Below are 21,154 nucleotides of genomic sequence, written 5' to 3' on the forward strand. Positions count from 1 at the left end.
GCCTCAAAGATCTAGGGAAGTTTTAAGCTCTTAAACTGTTGAGTCCAAACTTCTTTAGCGAGACACAGGAGTGGACTAAAAATAAAGAAAACCTATCACCTGGAGCTTGATGTAACCTGAAGCATTTCCGGTCAGTGTCAGGTGAAAGACACTGACCGTGCATATACATAGATGTGGGCTTAGCTATGGAAGTCAACTTTAGTCTTGGCCATTCTCATGCTAGCCCTTAGCTTCATCCTTCAGCAACAGCTAATCGACATTTGTACTAAGTGACACCAAGAGAGTTCTCTACAGCTGGTTGTAACAGCACATGTCTTCAAAATATGTTTTCACACCTGATAACTCGGTAGACTTGGTTCAACTGGGGACCAAAATCGCAGCATTTATGTTTTCAGCTGGTGCGGTTTGCTTTCACTGTGCACTGCGTCAGACGGAGCAAATCCTTTGAAAAACCTGTTGACCTCCTTGCAGGCGGTGGCGCTGCACCAAGAACTACTGAAGGAAATGACACAAAAGCCTCAGAAGAAGACAATGTAACTGTAAACAAAAACGGAGTAGCGTCAAAATTTAGCAGCTAGTGGATTTCTTTTTTGTCTTTGGTAAAAGACCTATAGCGCGGCTAGACTCATGTTTGTTTTGATTGTATTTACCCAGAATGCCTTGCGCTACAGTCCGCATCCTGTCTGTGGAGCGCTCTCCTGTCCACATATGCATTCAAAACGCACCAGAGTTCACTTCAACCGAACTGACATTTATATTTTTAGGGGACCAGAGTCCATGTCAGAAATTCATTACGCATTCATGCCTCCCCAAACAAACGGGACTTTGTTAGCAAACAAACTAAAGTTTTATTAAAGCGGATTAAACATGGCTAGTCTGAATGCGCCATAAATGAGCTTGGCATAGTACATCCCATGACACATTGCTTTTTAAAGTACGGTCCGTTTGTCTGTAGAACACATTTGACAAAATAATTATGTCCATAAATTTTTTTATGATATCCCTAGCATCTTGACGCCTCGAGCAACTGTTGATGTTTATATAATTGTTTAGACAGGCTCTTAAGAGATCTAATTTGACAATAATTACATAAACTTAGAATTCTTTCCTTTCCATTAACGTTTGCTTTATTTTTATACCTTTAAGATAAACTTTGAAAAATAACACTGATTTGGGGGGTGCTGTGCAGGGGCAAAGCACAACCCATGTATGGAGGCCTTAGTTCTCGTGGTAGTGGTCACAGGTTTGATTCCCGGCCTGGTGACATTTGCTGCATGTCTTCCCCCTCTCTCATTACCCTCTTTCCTGTCGAACTACTTTCAAATAAAGGCCACTAGAGCCAAAAGAAACCCCACTGATTTAGTTCTTGGTATGTTTGGTGTGTCCAGGATCACAACAAGGTGAACCATGGCAAACAAGTTGGTGATCATCGACACAGACTGCGGCATTGACGATGCTCAGGCCATAATGATGGCCTTGGCGGCGCCCAACCTGGAGGTCCTGGCCGTGACCTGCGTGTTTGGGAACGCCACGGTGGAGAACGTCTGTCAGAACATTTTGCGGGTTCTCTCTGTCTGCGATCGCCAGGGGGTGCGTCTGCTGGAGCAGAACCTGAAGAAGAATTACACTCCAATGTTTTAGAATAAAGGTTTACAGTCCTTATTCATGGCTTTACATTTCCTGTCCTCACTCCTGCAGATTCCAGTGTTTCAAGGCAGTGCTGGTCCTCTTGTTGGAGTCAATTGGAGCCCATTCAGTGACCACTTTGGAGGTGACGGACTTGGGGATGTACTAGAGGACAAAGATCCTCAGTGGAAGGAGAAAATTCAACAGGAACACGCTGTCAATGCCATGATTAGACTGGCATCTAAATATGAGAATCAGGTAAGAAGTCCCAGTATTTTTATGTGTGTGTGTGGGCGACTCTCTGGCGTTCCAATACCTCCTACCCCCACAGGTCTCCTTGGTGGCCCTGGGCCCGCTCACTAACCTGGCGCTGGCCATCAGACTGGATCCACGTTTTCCCCAAAAGCTCGGAGAGCTCTTCATCATGGGAGGCAACATGGAAGGTAGGGAAGCAGGAGTTCAAATGCTGCCATGTGCGAGATGACTGGCCTCGAAATGCTCGTTTCTGTTACTGCAGGAAAGGGGAACGTGACAGTCTGTGCGGAGTTCAACTTTGCAATGGATCCAGAGTCGGCTTACGTTGTTCTAGAAGAGTTCATCTGCCCTACTTACCTCACTACATGGGAATACTGCTGCAGAAATGCCCTGACTTGGGTAGGCTGATCAAAGAGTGCCTTGTAAAACAATTTTACAGTCCATAAGTGTTTCCATGACAAAAATAAGAAAAGTTCAAGGGGCATGAATACTTTTGCGAGGTCTCGTAAATGAAAACTACACTGGATGATGATGTTACTATGGCATATTATGGCCAGGTAGATTTAAAAAAGAATAGGTTTCCGCCCAAAAAAAAAAAAACACCTTTTTTTATAGATTAATCTCAGAACAGTTTAAGTCTAAGTCTAAAACAGTTGACTTTAGAAACTCAGAAAATTTCTCAAAAAAAAAGAAGAAAAAAATTAACTTTTGAAACTCAGAAATGTTGAAATTAATCACAGAGTAATATTTCTGTGATATCAAAATTTTGAGTTTTCCTCTCAAATTTTCAACATGTGGAATTCAGAAATGTCCTTGTCTTTTTAGAACATTTCTGACTTTAATCTAAAAATTCCTTAGTTTTTTTCTGGCAGAAATGTAGATTTTCCATCTACAATGGCCCTCAAGCGCAGTTGTATGACCCATCCCACAACTCATCGTTTCGCAGGAGTTCTTTGAAGAGCTGGTCAACCAGGACTTCCCGGCGGCCCGCTTCATGAAGGCGGTGACATCGAAGTGTTGGGCCTACTCCAAAGAAGCCATGAAGAACAAGAGAGACGTGTACTTCGGGCCTGGCTTCGTCTCTTATGACTCCTACGCGATGGCGGCCTGCGTGGACGGCAGCACGGTGCTGGAGAGCATCGAGTGCCCGGTGCGCGTGGAGCTGCAGGGCTCCATGAGCCGCGGCATGTTGGTGCTGGATCGCACAAAGTCTCTGAAGAAGAGCCACGCCGTGAGGGTAATGTCTAAATGCAATGTGAAGAAGTTTGGTCGGCTCCTAATGGAGTCTCTCAAACAACCGTGGAGGAAGTAACCCGTTCAGCTGTAAGGTTCATTTTTCTTCTGACAATGCCTTCAAATGAGGGACAAACTTTACAAGGATAAACATTTTTTTGTTGCCGTTTTCCCCCCCCCCTGTATGCCATTATTGTCTGGGTCAGAGTTTGGACCAAACTTTAACCATCAATCAGATGGTGTCACATTCGACTTTGGATTGGTAGAGACATTCAAGGATCAACACAACAATCAATGTCCTGCACATGAAGGCCAAGTAATTACCACAGTGAATGTTAGTTTTCTGTAATATTTGTAGATTTGTAAATAATTGCTGGACATTTTGCATGGACCAATTTCATATAGGAAAATACACCGAAAATCTAAAACAAACATGGGTTATGACTTATGAAAGACAAAACTTTGTGTTTCCTCTTTCTAGTTAAACAAGATACATTTCAGTGAAAATATCACCCTAAAAAATATATATTTTTTAGGTGTTAATCTGTTGTGTGTTATTCTTGGACTCACTTGTTAAGGCCATTTCATTTTAAAGGTTTTAGTGTTGAACACTTGAATTTTTAAAAAATTGTATTTTAACTATAACAGGGATTTAAATCACATGTAAAAGAAAAAAAAAATCAGTTTTAGATTTTAAAATATACCCAAGTTCATCAGCTTCTTTAACAAAACAAGTGAGATCCCAAGAGGTGTAGTTTTTCCTTATAGTCCAGCAGAGGGCAGCAGACACCCGTTCCGCTGCAACGGAAGCATGAATTGTTGCATCATGCTGACATGTTTTTATCTTTTTGAGGAAGAGGAACAGCACACGCTCTAAAAAGAACAAACAGCTGCACCCTTATGGCACCTGGTTCAGATTCCAGACAGTATTTCATAAGCAAAAATAAGCATCCAGACAGAAAAGCTAAAGGTGTTGACTCATAATCAGAGGAAGGCTGACCGGTTACTCTGCCCTTCGTGGGGCAGAACTTAAAGTACTTATTAAAATATCCCGGAGAGAAATGGAACATGCCTTCAGGAATTCAATACATCATAATTTCTTACCACCTTATTCTACAAAAACATATTGAAGAATTGATTATAATAAATTAAATGCATTAAAATGCTAATAAAAGTAATGATAGAAAATGAAATGTAACTTTTGCTCCGTTTGTGTTTGAGAGGATAAATCCTTTGTTTCTGTTCATAAACAAGGAATTTGACTTTGGTTTCACATACTCCTGTCATGCTGAAATATGTAAACTTTAGGGAAATTTAAAAAGACAGCTAAAGAACATTATATTCACAGTTGCCGACTGCTCTGACTGCAAGATGTTCATTATGTTCATAAAAGACAGATTGGGGTAAGAAACTGGCTGGTTTTTGCAATAACCCCTTTTAGCTGAAGGTAAAAGGTTTAAACAGCTTGTGTCCAGGATGTGTGGGGTCTGCTAAGTTAGCTTTCCTTTAGTTCTATTCAAAATAACAGTCCAACATCACTAACCAGATCAACCACACTTTGAGGCAGAACTATTTCAAAACATTAATAATTTACTAGCGAAACTAATCAAAATGTCAGTTTACAAAAAAAAAAAAGTTTTCAATGGTATTATTCATACTGGGTAAAAAAAAATGGACAGGTAAGAGAAGTAAAGATTCAAGTCTTACCTGAGCATATTCTACGCATTTCCTGGAAAGCAAAACTGCCAGACAAAAAATGTTTTTCATGAAAAACATTTAAAAATCACGATTCCTTTTTCTTTCACTTAAGTTATTAAGACCAGGTTCTGGTTCCATCTTGCTTGGACTTTCTCTGCAGTCAAGTTTCTCAAAGACATTCTTAAAGGCTTTTCTTTGTGTTCCTGTAATCACTACACTCTGATGAAAGTGAAGCAAATTTGATCCAATCTCAGCTTTTTTTAAAAAAAAAAGTTTTAATTCATTCAGTATATCCGTTATGTGATCACTTGTGGTGATAATTTGTCAGATTTGTAATCGGCAAAACATTTAAAAACTGTTTCAGAAACTATACTTGTGATGCTTGAAGCAGATTATCACATTATAAACAAATTCTTCATTACCACATATTTCCTGTCAGAACTTGTATGAACAATTCAATTTAGTTCATTTCGTGCCAATTCACAACAAATGTCTTGAGACACTACAAAAAAAATCAAGAGTAAATCAAGAGGAAAACCCAGATTTTCTGCTGAAATCCTTTAATTAAATTTGCAGACAAACGAAGGCGACAAGAGTACAGGTCAAACCCCAAACTGAGGAATTTAGTTTTACTTGATCGTTAGACCAAATAATTCCACTTTAAAAATGGACAACATAAATGTTCCTAAAACTTTTATGGTATAGAAAAAAAACTAAATATCCAATACAAATCCAATTTTAATTTTTTTTTTTTTAATAAAGATCCCTTCTGCCGAATAAAAAGCAAAGTGCAATGATCCCGATGTGAATGACTGTAAACTTTGGCCTCTGAAACAAACAAATTTTTTAATATTAAGAAACCAATAAGAAATGTGAAATGTGGCTTCAAATATGTTATTTAATACTAAACCTTTAGCGGCTCTGCCATGTTTCTGGGAAGGAATGCAGCATTAATAGCCTTTCTATGCCATCCGCGCACTGCAAAAACACAAATTACCACCAAGTTATTTTGATCTAGTTTTTAGTGCAAATATCTCGGTACACCTGAAATAAGAAAAAAAACTAACTTACAAGCAACTTCTCAGCAAGATGAAGGAAAAAGCACTAGTACTTTTTCTTCAGTATTAAGGAATTATTGGCTCAAAACAAGCTCCTTTATCTTGCTGAAAAGTTACTTAAGTTTTTTTTTTTTTCTTATATCAAGTATACTAATATATTTGCACTAGAAACCAGAACAAAAGTGCATTGTGGTTTTACAGTGCGCTTATTTCAGGGGTATCCTGTTAAAACAAACCCAAATAAAAAGTTAGCATCACTGCCCTCAGGAATAAAAAAAGCTGCAGAGAAATAAACGTGGCGCTAATCCATAGCTCCCCGTAATGCTGATGTCTGGAGGAGGGGGCGGGGCTTCTCTGATAGTAAAAGACTCGTTTAGCGTACAGGTAACTTTTGCCAGGTGCTGCTTAGTTGCCGGTATCAGAGGAGCTGGGCCAGGGCTCGGAGCTGCGCCTGGTCAGGGTTGGAAGCCATCCGCTCCAGGGGTTGAAGGTCCTGCTCATCTCCGAGGGAGTCGTCGGCGACTGTGACGGTGACGGGGCGGCGCCGCTCACCAGAGTGGTCAGAGCAGCCGAGCCGGTTGACGGCGAGTACGGGTGCAGCGTGGAATCTGCGCCCGTTGACCAGATGGAGTTGCTGAAAGGCGTGGTGGCAGACCACGGGCTGCAAGTGTTTCCCAGGAACGACTGTGGCAAAAAAAAACAAAAAAACAGTGGAATCACTGAACAGAGCGAGCCACGGCGATGACCGAAAGCGCTGTGGGGCGGGGAGCTTACGGCCGTCGGGGCGGTGGGCGAGCCGGAGCTGCTGGGCCAGGAGTGCAGGGGGTCGCTGCTGGGCATGTCCCAGATGGCCGGGGTGAACTCGGGCCAGCTCGGCTGAGGCTCCGAAGGCTTTGGGAGATTCATCCCACTGAAAACTAAAGCAGACGCACGAGAACACATGGCGTGACTTTGGCTGTCTAACCATGTTACGCAACATGCTCGGGATCAGGCGAGCATGTTGGGATCAGGCAGGATCAGGTGACGTACCTTGTGTCAGGTTGAAGGAGCTGTTGGGTCCGAAAGCAGAGAAAGAGTTGTCAGATTTGTAGTTTGGACTGCCGACCGTGTCAATCGGACTCCATAATCCAGAACTTCAGGAGGAAAGGGGGGGGGGGGAAAGAGAAGAAGAAAATTAGGAATGGCGTGTAGATGCTTCAGATTGAATGCATGTTTTTTTTTTTTTTCCCTGTACCTGTCTGAACTGTCGCTTTCCACTGACATCATGTTGGCCAGAGTCTTTGCTTGGATGTCTCCTTTTCCTGGGCCGGAGCCGCCTGCAGAGAGCATCCAACCTTACTGCTGAGGCAACGCCATCACTGGCTGCGTTTCCGTTACAAATGTGCACATAACTTTGTCAATATTTCACCAAACACGATTTCGTAAATGCCACATACTGCCTTTTTATTACATAAAAAACGTGAATAAAGTCAAGCGTGAATAAGATTGACATTAAAAATCACGCCACCATCGTCTGACAGCTCCCTGTCATCTTTATCGTCTTTTCTGCAAGGAGTAGAGAAGATGAAAAAGACGTTTCAAGTGGTTTGCCACAAAAACACTTGCAAAAATTTGTGTATTTTGCGAAAAACACAAATTTCAATAGAGCCAGAAAAGAACACGACATCCTAGTGCAAAAACGTATCAAAAAACATGAGTTTTTCAAAATGGGAGTAAATGTATTTTCAGAATTACAATTTTCACAATTATATGGTTGCGTTTTCTTTGACCTTTGTATTGCGCAAATTGGAATTATGAACATAGATTCATTTAATGGAAACAATCAAATTAAGAAAAAATGTTTTTCCCAAAAAAATTAACTTTCAGCAGCACACGATTAATGAAAAGTTGTCATTAAAATGTGGTTGAATCTGTTGCTCTTCTGTTAAAAACTCAGACTGCAATTTCCCGAAAACACTACATATATCCGTAGCCGCTTCCAAATACCGCGTGAACACACTTATCCATGTGTGATTTTCATTTAATTTCTTATTTAATGGAAATACCGCAATTGCAAAATTGTGTTTTTTCCTCGACATCTGCAGAATACGGAAAAAGTTCTGCGCGAGTTTGTAAGGGAAACGCTGCTGCTGTTGGTGCTGCGGTACCACGCTCGCTGCAAACTCACCTGGGCTTTTGTCGTAACCTGCGGCTACAGCGGCGAAAGTGGGGTTGCCGTTCTTGCCTGGGAGTGGCGCGCCTGCAGACGGCTTATTTCCTGGGGCCTTTTTCTGGTTCAGCTCGCTGGGAAAACAAAACGAAGGCAAATCTTTAGAAGCATTTTCAAACTAATCCAGCTTATTCATAAAGCAGTTTGTACAACGTTACGGAGAAATCGTCCCGACTCGTGGAAAACAATTAATAGCTACATTATTGAGGAAAACTACAACAGCGTTAATGGGTTTCGCATCCTATGCGATACAGAAAATTCACACGCCGTAGACAAGAGGGCCGTCAACCACCTGCACTTTGCACCGCTAGTTTAAAAACAAACTAACGCAGGTATATAAAGTTCAAAATGGCGGACCGCATGGACAAAGACATACATTGTCAGGTATGAGTTATTTTTCATATACATACTGATGTGAGAGGACTTGCTTTTGTAAAATATTCTTTAAGAGTGATTTAATATATATATTTTCAAAAAACTATTAATTACATTTAAACAGCTTACATATCGAGACGTGAAATGTCCGTAACCTGGGGGATACGTTGTCCAGTTAGGGTACAAAAGAGGAATAGTTGCACTCAAATTTCATTAAATTTATAGATAATCGCTATTAAAACAGTGCTTAAGCTTTGTTTTACCCTCAAATGTAGACTATTTTAATTTATTGTGTATTATTTATGAATTCAGGGTATTTCAGTGCAGATTTTCTAAGGCTAGAGGAAGATTAATCCTTGTACAGAGTCAGGTTCTGGTTCTGCTGGAGGTTTCTTCCTGTTAAAGGACAATTTTACCAATCCACTGTCACTACATGCATGCCGAATAACAATGACGGGGTTCAATTGAATTTCTTTTAACAAATGTCTCAAGTTGGTTAATTGCTGCTAAATTGAATTGATACTGATTTGTGGTATTTGTTTTTACATTTTGAAATGCAAAACATATAAAAACAAGGTAGATTCATTGCTTACAATATTTCAAATTTTATTTAAAACAAATATGCAAAAGCGTAATTTTTTATACCCCAAACGCCTGGATACATCAGAAAATGGTAATTAAATAATTTCCAAATATAAAAATGTGTGTCTGCCCATTAAAGTGTTATGAAGCGGTTCATTTGTTCATGCACATCGACATCACCCAGTTTATTCACATTTAATTGTGCAGAAAATGTGATTGTCTGAACGAATCAAACGTTTTCTAAGCAACCACCGTATTTGCAGATGGCGTTGAATAAAAAGGCAGTATGTGGAAAACACAAAAACAGCCAGGCACAGAGAGAAAACTCTGGGAAACGACCAAAGTTATCAGCCACCGTTAGCGGTCTGTGAACCAAGTCAATACGCTCAGCTCTCCCTCTCACTACCAGTTATTGAAGAGAAAGCAACAAGTAAAAGGGGCTGAAGCCGAGGAGGAGATAATGAACGTGGAAACCGCACAGGGCAGAGTGGATGAAATGGCTTCTTCAGAAGCTAAACTGATATAAAAGGAGCATCAGGATGTGGCAACACAGAAATACAAGTCTACTAATACAGGAAGTGGTTAGTGGCGCTTCGGTGTGAGATTATTTCCTGGGGCCTTTTTCTGGTTCAGCTCGATGGGAACCAGCGAACACTCAGAACGCGTTTCTGCAGAACGCTGCTTTTTGTGCTTTGTAAAGCTGGGCTTAGTTTCTGACTCTTTTCTCAGCGTAGCTCTGTTTGTTTGGGTCACTTAAAAAGTTTTTTTGGAGCCATTTTGACACAAACTTTATTTTTACATCTACAGTGACTTTTTTTCTTCTTTACAAAACCATTTAAACTCAGTCAGATTTTATGGAGAACATCCCTGAACATAAAGTTTTACGTCTTGCCACCGATTCTTGACTGTTGATTTAGGTCTGGCCTTTGACTGGGCCACTCGAGGAGCTTTCATTTATCGTAAAATTTCTAATAAGAGTTCTGATTTGTTGCGATCTTGATTAGTTTCAGTTATTGACGGTAAATGAAAAATGAAACCTTTGATATTGTGGGAAATGTTAGTTTTTACTATTTTCTCCAATGTTTCTTCTATGAACGCATCAATAATGATTAGCTAATTCAAAAGTATAATTAAATGAAGTTTCTGTGTGAAGTTTAAATTATGTTAGTAGCTGTGTTTCCACTAACCATAAAATTGAGCAAACTGAAATTGTTGAAACAAACATGACTAATGGAAACATGGCCCCAAAAAAGAAAACTTAAGTTTTTTTAACATTCTGCGTAAAGATTGTTTTTTTTTTTTTTTTTTTTTTTTCAAAATACGTATTTTGCAAAACTGCAATGGAAACACCTTTTTCAAATTAAGAGTCACATGATCTACAACTGGATGTTACTACTGGCATAAATGACAAGACAACAGGGAGGAGGAGGATGATGTTATTTTTTTTCATGTAATGTGCAGCTTTCTCAGAAAAAGTTGTGCCTTTTGAATGTGTTAAATCCGTAGCTCTTCTATATCATCCACTATAATTTCCTGAAAATGCCTCATGTAGCTGCCACCAAGTATGAGGTTTGTCGCTTCAATGTCTGAATCAGACACTAACGTCTCCTCTGATGGATGATGAATGATGAGCCCCGGCATCATGGATGAATTATCAATATGTCTCATGTAAATGTTTACATCCGTTGCCTCCATGGTTTGTAATGACTTTCTTGTGAACAACCGTATTTACGTGCGATTTTAATTGCATTTCTTATTTATTGGAAACACCGTAATTGCAAAATTGTGTGTTTTTTTTCCCCACTTTAGCGGAATATGGAGAAAGGTAGTGAAAACGCAGCCGGCCACAGACCTGGTGCTGTTCAGCACACTGCTGTAGGTGCCTCGGGACAGTAAGCTGGGCGAGGTGGGCGGAGGGGAGCAGGTCCCTGCGGTGGCCGACCGCTTCAGGAAAGGATCTGCGTTTAATGTCTGCAAGGAGATCTGCTGGAGGCTGTCTGCTGCTGAACAAGGGGAAAAAAGAAAAGTGGTGACTGATTTGGAGCTTGAACCGACTCCAGGAACGATCAGGACAGTTTCCAGTGTGCACTCACGCATGCTGTTGATAGGAAGAGGGATGTCCCACTCTGGAGGAGCATAGTCCTTCTCTCCCTCTGAGCTGCTGCTGTGGCCCAGCTCCAGGACGGAGGAGCTCGACGACAGCTTGGCTAAAAGCAGGGGCCGCCCGTCATCCGGCTTCCCGTCTACTGTTGAAGAAACAAAAACGGGTCACCAAAATGATCCCAACAGAAACCGGGAGCAGAACGCGAACACTCGGAACGCACTTCTTTGTTTCTGTGCCGGTCTCGTCTTTGAGATGAGGGGGTGAAGAGCTTTGGACGGAAAGCTCCTGCGCTGCTTGTTTTCCAGCGGCGTTACGTATGGCAGCTCCAGAGAACTGCAGCGATAAAGATTTGTCAAACATAAACCAACGAATGCGAACTCAATTTAGTAAAAAAAAACAAAAAAACAAACAAATCAAACCTGGACTTCTCTGTTTGGGTCTCTTTCTTTGCAGCTTCTTGTTTTCTTTCTTTGGGTTTGCTTGAGAAATTTGAAGTTTCCTCTTTTGTCTTCCTAGGAGTTGTCGTCCTCCCCTTCTTTTTCACTGTTTCCTGTCAGAAATTATGCACTTAAGTAGATTTATGAAAATATTCACACTGAGATTGATACTGTATCGTAGCACTCCAAAATATTATCCATTAATTTCTAGTTCAAATATTTTATTTTTGTCTTTTTTCCAGTGTACCAACAGTAAGTAGTGCTAATTTCACTGGTATATTATTTCACTGGAAAACATGTAAAAATGTCTTGTTATATTTGAAATAATCTGCCAGTGAAACTAGTTCCTCTTAAAATCAATATTAAAGGATTATTTACTTAAAACAAGCTCATAAATCTTGTTGAAAAGTTACCTGTAAGTTTTCTGTCTACTAAGAGATTTACAGAAGAAACTAGACAAAAATAAGGGCCTTGGTAAGAGTTTGTGTTTTTAAGACGAACCTCTTTGAGGTTTGTCTCCAGGTCTGGGTTTGAGGTCTCTGTGGTGGTGGAGGAGCTGTCGTCGTTGTCTGCCAGGTTGTCTTTCAGCTCGTCTCCCTGAGTCTTTAATCTGGGCTTTTTCTCCTTTTCTTCCTTCTTTCTCGACGCTTTTGTTTTTGAACGCTGCTTCCCTTTGGATTCTAACACTGGAGACAAAACAACCACGGTTTGTTAAACGCCAGCGGAGCCGCGCCGGCTGACATCGAACCACATCTAGAAGACGGTACCTTTGCTTTGAACGGATCGAGAGCTCTGGTCCTGTAGGGCCTCGGCGGCCAGCGACTCTGGACGATCGAGGTCGTTGTCCATGGCTCCTATGAGGCTGGAGTATTCCGGGTCCTCCTGCAACGACGCCCCAGGTGAACTTTGACCCTGGAGGTCCAGCTGTTTGACGTTGCGAGCCTTCCGGTTGACTAGCTGGCCGGGGGCCGGCGGGCCGTCCTGGCCGGAGGCTGAGCTCGCTTTGGGCAGCTGAGATGGAGCCGCTGGCACAGACGGGCGGCTGAAGGGCATCCTGGGCCTCTTGTCTTGGCTGTCGGGCTCCAGTAAGTTCCGGCCGCTGCTCTGTCGACCTCCGACCCTGGCTGAGCCGTTGCTGGATGGATAAAACCCCCTGGAGTTCTGGGACGAGTCGCCGTAGTCACTAAACCAGACAGGAACAGAGAAATCAGATTAGTTGTGGAGCTGAAATGATTAATCATGATTAATCATAATCATCAATAACTTAGTAAAGCAGTAAAGACTCTAAAACAACACTGAAAGAGGTAATCAAGTCAAAACAAAGCATTTTAGATAAAAAAACTCCTCTGTCTGTAAATCTGTTTTACCCAAAAGTCCTCAAGTTTAAGCTTCACCTGGTTCAAATTCTGTCAAAGTCCAGTTATTAATTGGTTACTGAAAAATAACATCCCTTAGTTTTAAGGGATGCGAATACTTCTGCAAAGCTATGTAAAAGTTTTAAAGTAAGAATTGCTTACAAATTATTAGGTTACATTTTAGTTGTTTAAAAACTGAACATGAAAACGGTCCGAAGTTGAAACAAGCTTCTGCATGACACTGACCAGAATGCAAATTAATACAGATAAGAAGCTTAATTTGACCGAGCAAAGCTTTACTTTGTGATAATATATACAAATCAGCTCAATGGCTGCCGATAGACACCAGAACCAGTTATGGTCACAGTGGTTAGGCACCGACACTAAACCACAACCCAGAGTCCACAGGAGGTTTTCCCTACGCTCAAGAGGCCTTAAAACACAAACTGTGATTGAACTTATGACATTGTTTAAAGTCTAAATTACAGAATATTAGGGTCATTGTAGATATAAAATAAAAAAAAATAAATAGATGAATGAATAAAAAAATTGCCACTTTCCATCACAAAACAGAAATTTTGAGATGTCAGAAATTTTTTAGAATAAAGAATGAAACTTCTGGGTTTCAAAAGTAAAACATTTGCTGGACAAAACAAAGTTTGAGAAATTATCTCAAATTTCCGACTTGTGAAACTCAGAAATGTCCTAAACATTCTATACACGTTCTGAGACTAATCTCAAAATTCAGAGGTTTTTCAATTCAATTGTCAATTTTCAAACTCAGAAATTTCATTGGTTGTTTCTAGGAAATTTCTGAGTTTTTTGGCAGAAATTCACTCCCTTTTTTTCTCCTCTATCTACACCGGCCATAACACACCGTTGTACAGATCAGATTTTTTTTTTACTGCATTTAACATATTGTACATTTTGTGGACTCAAAGTGAAAAGAAGTGAATTTAATGCCTGTTGCAATAACAGGCCAGGATATCTGAGTGTTGTAGGACATCATTGTCCACATCTGAGAGGGTGTGGACAGTAATGAGCCTATAATCAGTGTTCTTTGTAGACATGAGGACACACCCGTTTCTCTTTGGGAGCCAAACTGCACCGCCTGACCCACAGAAATATGCATCTAAATCAGCCAGTCGTGACTGGAGATATTCTCTTCAAAGGCACAACTCTTGCTTGGATGCATGAAATCCTGCAGCTGAGATTGGCTATTGCAAGAGCACGATTTGGATTTGTGAGATTCTTTTATTTATTGACAGAAAATAAAATAGTGAATCAAAGACGTTTTTTGTTTTTTTTTCTCCTGTCACTTACTTTAAATCTCTGTGAATTTGGACAATTTCCCTGAGGTTAAACGGCCGCCCCGTCTCCATGCTGGAGTTGGACTCCACCGAGACGCGCCTCTTGAAAGGCTCCCAGATGCTCTGCGCCTCCAGGTAGGCGGTGACTATCACCAACAGAAACATGGAGCTGCAAAGAAAAGAGATGCATGAGCCATCTGCGAAGGCCCAAAGTAAAACTCATCTGACGGAGTCGCTCCCACCTCATGACGACGGACACTATGATGTAGAGCTCGAGCTCCCAGCTGGGTCGGGGCAGGGTTTCGGCGCAGGCGGCCAGCATGTGGTAGGGCAGCGAGGCGTTCAGGACGAACACGAACTCCGAGCCGCCCTGCGTCACCAGTTTCAGCTCCCGGATCACTCGGGACGAGGTGAAGTCGGGTGTAAACCTGAAGCAGAAATGGGACCAAAACTCACCCGTCTGCATCCTTTCACTGAGCCGTATGTCGCTCACTCCTGGCTCTTCAGAAGTATCGACATTTGTTCGCTTTCAGAATGAAATGGAGTCGCCATGACAACATCAACAAATGGTATAATGCAACTGCTTAGATGCACTGTTTTGGTTGGCTGTCAAACTTATTTTCATTTTGAGCCTCATCAGGATCATGAATGTTCTTAAAGGGCTGGTTGTGCCAGGATGGATTGATAAAACTAATTAAAGAGCTGTTAAGTTTTTAATAGAGAGCCATTTCTTAAAACTAAATATTGAAAATGATTTCACATTGTCGCTCCAGGATTGTTTTGTGCAGCTAATTTCGAAATACTTGCAAGGAAATATGCAGTTTGCCCTTATTTATGAGGTTAAATTTGACTAGGCTTGTCACCATCAATTTTGCTGTATGATAAATTTTCCAAATAATTATTGCGATAAGCGATAATATTGTTGTTTTGAGAGCATTTTCAAATGAGAGCATTTTATTATCGTACCTTTAATAAAAAGGTACGATAATGTACGTTTAACCTCTCAAAGACCAATAAACTTAAATTTTGTGCAGAACATAGATATTTTAAATATCCAAAATAAAGCACAACAAGCAAAAACGATAAATAAAATGGAAACAGAAACCACACACAAACAATCAGATGGATTATGAAGTCTCTGTTAACAAAACTGCCTTTTAAAAATATGGAAATTATTGAGCTCATTCTAACTTAGCATGTGATTAATTAATTAATTGCGACAGGCTTAAATGAGGCTTTGTGAATTGCCGAATCGAACGTAATGCAGAGGAAGCAATGAAATAAAAGTAAGAAATACCACCGACCACAGGCGGGAGTTAGCGGTCACTTAAATGGGGTGTTTTCATTTTTTGTAGAAAATTTGCAATAAAGTCAGAGTTGAGTATTAGCGTGAAAAAATGCAGCTGATTGTTGATTTTCCATGAATTTCCACAATTGTGGAATCATGACAAACTGGTAGGGCTGATAGATTTGATGTCTGGAGTTTAGATACGCACATGAAAAAAGATACTGCGGACCAGATGTGGCCCCTGCGCCTTGCGTTTGATACATGTGTCCTAACGGGTAAAGTCAGTAAGCTTGCAATAACAGTTTTTAAATTATGTGTGTAGTACATATGGCCCTTTAATTTGGAAACTAATTCCTGGAAACGAGGCGTGCAGGACATGATAAACGTGTCAGAAGCAGAGCCTTTAACAAAACACCCATTGTATTCATTACACCTGTTTACCTACCTAGATTGGTCAAAATGATTGTTAAAAAGACAATTACATATCATTAGTCTGAATAAAGCCTCACCAATATAATGCAATCTGAAACAGACCACAACCTGGCTGGCTGAGTAACGCAAAGTAAAATATTAATAACTTAAAAAGCAAGCAGGTTATTTTGTCATTTTTGCCAGTGAAAGAGTAAGACAAACAGTTTTGATCACTCACAGTATGACGATGTCTTTTGAAGCATTCGGCTTGAGTGCAAACTCCTGGCAGTTGAGAACTTTGAATCCATATCCTTCGCAAGCTTGGCCGTTGATTTCCGCCGATTTGATGGTGATCGGGAGCAGTCCAGTGTTCTCCACTCTGAAGGTTCTCTTGAGAGTAAAGTTTGGCTCCTTAACTTTTATTTCTGGAACACAGGACGGATCGAAGGTTAATAAAAACAAAACAAAACAAGAAAAAGCCATTTGTTTGGTAAAGAGCCATGGCTAATGGCTTTAGAGTTAAACTGTTTTTCCATCACACGCTTGCCCTTCCTCCCCGTCACTTTCTGACTCAAAAGTTGGTGGTTGTTTTTCGACCAACCCAGTTTGCTCTGATTGGTTAAAAACGAGGCAGGCCCAGTCAGGTGCTTTCCCTTTGTTTAAACCTGCCAAACTAGCCGTACGGCAGAGACTACTGAGCCGTGTCTTCATGGAGACACGGCTCCTTATGTGAGGGGAGGAAAAGCCTGGACAACGATGAAAGCGCCTCAAGCTCTCCAGGGTCACTGTGTTCGGTTATATATGCATGTCTGAGGCAAAGATCTGGCAGTACAGCCACAGCTTTTAACAGCTTTGTTGCCCTTTTAAATTCAAACCACATATTTAAAGTTGATATAAAAAGTCTCTGACTTTGGGCTTAATTGGTTTTAGATCAATTTGGTCCTGCTTTATAATAGGGATGAAACGAATATCGGGATGAATCGCGATATATTATTAAAATAATCATCAACTCATTTAGTAATTGATTTTTAGTATAGTATACAGACTCCAAAAAAGGCTATTTGTTGAAAGAACAACACACTCAGAGCAGTAAGTAAACCAAAACATATGAGTTTTCTATTTAGGATGAAAAATCTTCTTTGTCTGTAAATTATGTTTCCACAAAACTCCTTAAGTGGAATAGTTTCAGTTTTACCTGGTTTAAAAATCTCCCATTAATCACCTTTTGCTATCCAATTATTTATTGGTTATTTGAAAAATAAAACAAATTACCCCCATGTCTTTTTTATTAAGTCAAGCAGAAAAGTTTTTGACATGTGGATGAAGTATTTTTAGCTGCAGATGCATCAGTACAAGTGATCAAACGTTCACTAAGGGAATGTTACTACATTGCATTTTAGGCTATAAAAAGTTTATTTTCTCATGTAATGAAGGAATTGAAATATTTAATTGCATCTGTCAATGTATTTCAAATATTGCGTAAGAAAGGCTGAATGAAAAATTAGCAGAAAGTGCCAAATGTTTTTAACCTGATTAATTGATTAACCGTCAGAATAGTACATTACTAAAACAATGTTTAGTTACAGCCCTACTTTATCACCACAGATAAGACATTAATGACCTGTGAGTGTTGGATTGTGTCTTTAGCGCATTGTTATCTGCTTTCATTCTTTGTATTTGATCAAACGTGCGTGAAAAAGAGGCGCATGTCTGCTGATGCTCCTGGTCCACCTGCCGTTTCGCTATGACATTTATATCGAGTTACTGCAGAACTACTCACACTACTGCTTGAACTTTTCCTCATATTGTCAGATTTCTCCCATGAGTAACCAAGCACCCTGAATGCAGCATCCCCCACTGTGAAGCTGGTGGGGGATGCCGTTGGCGTATTTCTAATGTTGTATAAAAACAAGGCGATGGCAGAATCATGCTGTGGGAATGCTTTGAATACTTTTGCAAGTCACTGTGGATGAACAACTGTGCAGTTCTGTTTTTAAACTCCTTGTTTAAACATTCATGAAAAGCATGAGCTCATTTTCATTCAAAGGGACTTTCCTTTGGGTACTTTTCACAAAATTAGAATAAATAAGTCCTTGTCATATTGCCTGTAATCACTAATATTCCACAGATATTAATGCAGCCTGACTCCTAATATTTGTTTTCTTTAATCATTATTTTTGTAATCGATTATTCTATTTTTCTGACAATTGGATTAAAAAAAAACTATAATTTTTTTTCACGATCACTAAAGCCTTTCACATACAATTGTAGAAATACATTAAAATATACAAATGAGTTTTATTGCTTAAAATGCAATAAATTTAGAGAACAATTGATCGTTTGAAGCAAATTATGCATTTACAACGAAAAGGAAATAAATAATTAAAATGTGAAAAACTCAGCCCTTCTGCTCGATTAAACATTTCTACAGTTTACGGCCTATCTGGTTAAGGGTTGATCGTTCCACAGTGTCAGATTCCTTGCAACTCTCTCTCAGTTCCACTCCCAGAGATCTGGACGTACTTTCTGTGCAGTCTTTCAGCAGCGCCTCTGTGATCTTGAACCTCAACGAGCTGCCCTGCCCCGGAGGCTTCCCCGCCACCTTCAGGCTCTCCGTCGTGCCGCGTCCGTGGAGCACGATCGTGTCGATCACCGTCAGGTTGTTCCTGAACACATTCCCAAAACACCCAGAGGATAAACATGTCACTGTATTTAGTGAGGCCACAGTTCTCTGGACTTTAGCAGATATGGTTACCTGACTATAAGAAGGGAGGAGACGCTGTGGTTTCTGACGGGCGTGAACCTCACGCTGAATGACTTCACTTCCCCGGGCAGCAGCATGAGATTGTAGACAAAGGGTCTGGTGGAGCCTTCGACAAACCCTGAGCTGCTCTTTATTAGGGACGTCTGCCACACAAACAAGAGAGGCTGTTAGCTGCTAACAGCTTTCACATGCTGCCTCAGCAGCGCTACGATTAGCAGGAGGGAAGCCAGTAAATAATGCAGCGCTCACTTGGTTTCTGTGAACCTGGAACTCGAATGTGCTTGTATCAATGTTGATGCTGGACAAATTTCCCAGTGGCAACCTGAACGTTTAGAGCACAATGAGACAATGAGTGGGAGAAATGACCAGAGAATAGATCCTGTAGAGTTGAAAGGATTCGTCACCTGTCGGCCAGCTTCCCAGAAAACACAGAGGGGTTGGGAAGAAGCGCCAGCGGGAGAACTTGGACGTAGACGGGGACGTCTGCAGGGTTCTGCAGGATCACCTCCTCGTCCTGCATTGTAACAGAAATATCAGCTTCCTCCGGTTCGAATACGCTAAGAGATAATCCTGCGTGTGTGTCATGAAACGGAGGGCTTTAACTCACTGAGGAGCTGTTTGTGCTGGTCAGGGGGAACATGATTCTCTGTGAGGAGTTGACGAGTGAAGGCCAGGTCAAATGGGCCGTGACTTTAGCTTCGATGTTCTTCTGGAGGTCCGTGTTGACTTCGAAGATGGCTTCGATTCTCCAGGGGGAAGGAAAAGGGAGAACATTTGAGTTTTTCAGCAAGAATAGTAAGGCTCAAACTTAGCATATGGCGTGTTTCACAAACAGGAAAAGCTTCACAGTTTTCTGGGGCTATTCTTTTACCCCGCATCGTTTCATTTCAGAAAACTGAACCTTCAGGATGGAGTTATGTCTGGTTAACATTTCGTGATGCTGAATAGTGCAAACAGGTTGTTTCAGTTAAGCCTGTCACCATAATAAATTTAACTGGAAGTGAGCGTTAGCAGCTCGTTTCCAGTAGCTCAACCAGTCCCGAGTTACAGAACCAGTGAGCGAAGACGTCTGTGCACGACTCAAACCTTTAGCTCACAGAAACTTCCTGCTAGAGAAAACCCTACATAGAATGACAGTAAATAGTCCTGTGATGACAAAATTTAAGACCTGTGATTAACATATTTAAGGCTGATAAATTTTTTTTTTTAATGAATTTAAGAGATTTCAAGACCTTAATTTTAGATAAATGAATTTAAGATATGCGGACCCCCTGAAGAAGGGACTTGAAAATGTTATTTTCATTTTATATATTAACGATGTTAAAATCCTCTTTTTTGTTAAAAGATATGAGCAGCAATTTCAACTCATTTTTTTCAAAAACAGTGTTACGGCAGAAATGAAGCTTAATACCAAAATTTGCAACTTTAATTGCAAATAAACCAAAAAGAAAAAAAAAAAAAAACAGGGTCACAAAATCAGCGATTTTAAGTCGCAACAATCACCGACAAACTTCGCAAAATCCCAGAGGGACTGAAAAGATGCTTACTTGTGTCCTGAGCGCTCTTTGATCTCTTTCCATCGTTTGAGGAGTTTCTGATGAAGGTCTACGTCAGCATCCCAGATATCTTCCTGCAACACCAGACCGTGAGGCTTGGATTCAGCTGCAAGATAAAAAAAAAAAAAAAAAAAAAGAAGAGAAAGAGTTACACTTGAAAAAATTTTTAACATTTGCAAAAGGAAGAGAAAACTAAAAAAAAAAGAAATACTGAATGTGTAAAACCCAACATAAATTAGGAGCTCAGGAAAGGTCTGAGAGGACAGACGTAATAAACTGGAGCTCTGATTTACATTCAGTCGTCAACAATTCGTCATCTTAGATCGGGTTAAGTGCATTTTAGCCAGATCTACAGGCGCTTTGCTATAAATCACTAGCAGCAGTAACTACTACAAGCAGGAAAATAAAAAATGACACTTTGTTTTTGAAATCACTGCACAGCATGAGTGATGCCAACATGATCCCGCTTCCCCATGGAGACAGAAAGCCGATCTATCTACACCAAACTTACATTTAAGCACAAATGGCAGGCCCACATAACAGTGATCACCACACTGCAAGCTGGCGTCAAAATAAATATTTGCCACCTGGAAAACATGGGGAAAAAATAAATAAATAAATAAAAATAAGTTTACGTCCACAACAGCAACAACAACAAAAGAATCAATTTCAAACCCTGAGGAGGATTTTCTACCTTGGATTTTCGTCTTGGCTCCAGCTCATCTTTGTTGTTGCGCAGACGCTTGTAATAGAACCTGATGTCCTCCGTCAGCGACTGGATCTGCTGCAGCCGGACTTTTTGTGTGAAGGAGCTCTGGATGTTGAAGCTTTGGTGAACGACTTTTCCCTGAGGAAACAACAGGAGATACGGGACTCGCATCACACAGTTAAAA

The 21,154-nt window shown here is 40.6% G+C and overlaps 2 protein-coding genes across 4 annotated transcripts in view; one reads left to right on the top strand and one right to left on the bottom strand.

Annotated features, from left to right (window-relative positions):
- Positions 1 to 1,246: 1,246 nt before the first annotated feature.
- Positions 1,247 to 4,307, top strand: LOC106914744 (inosine-uridine preferring nucleoside hydrolase). The gene is made up of 5 exons (XM_014981752.2): positions 1,247 to 1,590; positions 1,699 to 1,884; positions 1,958 to 2,069; positions 2,144 to 2,280; positions 2,828 to 4,307. Exons 1-5 carry the CDS (start codon positions 1,408 to 1,410, stop codon positions 3,191 to 3,193), a joined length of 984 nt encoding a protein of 327 aa, XP_014837238.1. The 5' UTR covers positions 1,247 to 1,407; the 3' UTR covers positions 3,194 to 4,307.
- A 1,048-nt stretch (positions 4,308 to 5,355) lies between these two features.
- tmem131 (transmembrane protein 131) overlaps positions 5,356 to 21,154 on the bottom strand; it is a 40,285-nt gene continuing 24,486 nt past the window's right edge. Inside the window, exons 20-41 of one of the 3 annotated variants that reach the window (XM_014981755.2) lie at positions 20,956 to 21,108; positions 20,773 to 20,848; positions 20,253 to 20,367; positions 19,313 to 19,451; positions 19,110 to 19,219; positions 18,955 to 19,027; positions 18,697 to 18,848; positions 18,465 to 18,607; positions 16,180 to 16,366; positions 14,485 to 14,670; positions 14,256 to 14,411; positions 12,345 to 12,760; positions 12,079 to 12,263; positions 11,560 to 11,690; positions 11,361 to 11,473; positions 11,130 to 11,279; positions 10,889 to 11,039; positions 8,038 to 8,153; positions 7,105 to 7,186; positions 6,900 to 7,003; positions 6,645 to 6,787; positions 5,356 to 6,554 (exon numbers count right to left, since the gene is read on the bottom strand). In XM_014981755.2, the coding sequence (XP_014837241.2) occupies positions 6,276 to 6,554; positions 6,645 to 6,787; positions 6,900 to 7,003; positions 7,105 to 7,186; positions 8,038 to 8,153; positions 10,889 to 11,039; positions 11,130 to 11,279; positions 11,361 to 11,473; positions 11,560 to 11,690; positions 12,079 to 12,263; positions 12,345 to 12,760; positions 14,256 to 14,411; positions 14,485 to 14,670; positions 16,180 to 16,366; positions 18,465 to 18,607; positions 18,697 to 18,848; positions 18,955 to 19,027; positions 19,110 to 19,219; positions 19,313 to 19,451; positions 20,253 to 20,367; positions 20,773 to 20,848; positions 20,956 to 21,108 (3,360 nt within the window). In that variant the 3' untranslated portion in view covers positions 5,356 to 6,275. Of the gene's footprint in view, positions 6,555 to 6,644; positions 6,788 to 6,899; positions 7,004 to 7,104; positions 7,187 to 8,037; positions 8,154 to 10,888; positions 11,040 to 11,129; positions 11,283 to 11,360; positions 11,474 to 11,559; positions 11,691 to 12,078; positions 12,264 to 12,344; positions 12,761 to 14,255; positions 14,412 to 14,484; positions 14,671 to 16,179; positions 16,367 to 18,464; positions 18,608 to 18,696; positions 18,849 to 18,954; positions 19,028 to 19,109; positions 19,220 to 19,312; positions 19,452 to 20,252; positions 20,368 to 20,772; positions 20,849 to 20,955; positions 21,109 to 21,154 lie in introns of all 3 variants that reach the window. The other 2 variants (XM_014981756.2, XM_014981754.2) reach the window with 2 other exon arrangements.

Source organism: Poecilia mexicana, unplaced genomic scaffold, assembly GCF_051168715.1.
Source record: "Poecilia mexicana isolate PSO_F unplaced genomic scaffold, ASM5116871v1 scaffold_4, whole genome shotgun sequence".
NCBI classification, from domain to species: Eukaryota; Metazoa; Chordata; class Actinopteri; order Cyprinodontiformes; family Poeciliidae; genus Poecilia; species Poecilia mexicana.

Coding starts and splice junctions, on each gene's coding strand:
- LOC106914744 (XM_014981752.2), top strand. CDS start 1,408: ATGGCAAACAAGTTGGTGATCATCGACACAGACTGCGGCATTGACGAT. Junction 2,070..2,143: donor CATGGGAGGCAACATGGAAG/GTAGGGAAGCAG, acceptor CTGTTACTGCAG/GAAAGGGGAACGTGACAGTC. Junction 2,281..2,827: donor GCAGAAATGCCCTGACTTGG/GTAGGCTGATCA, acceptor ATCGTTTCGCAG/GAGTTCTTTGAAGAGCTGGT.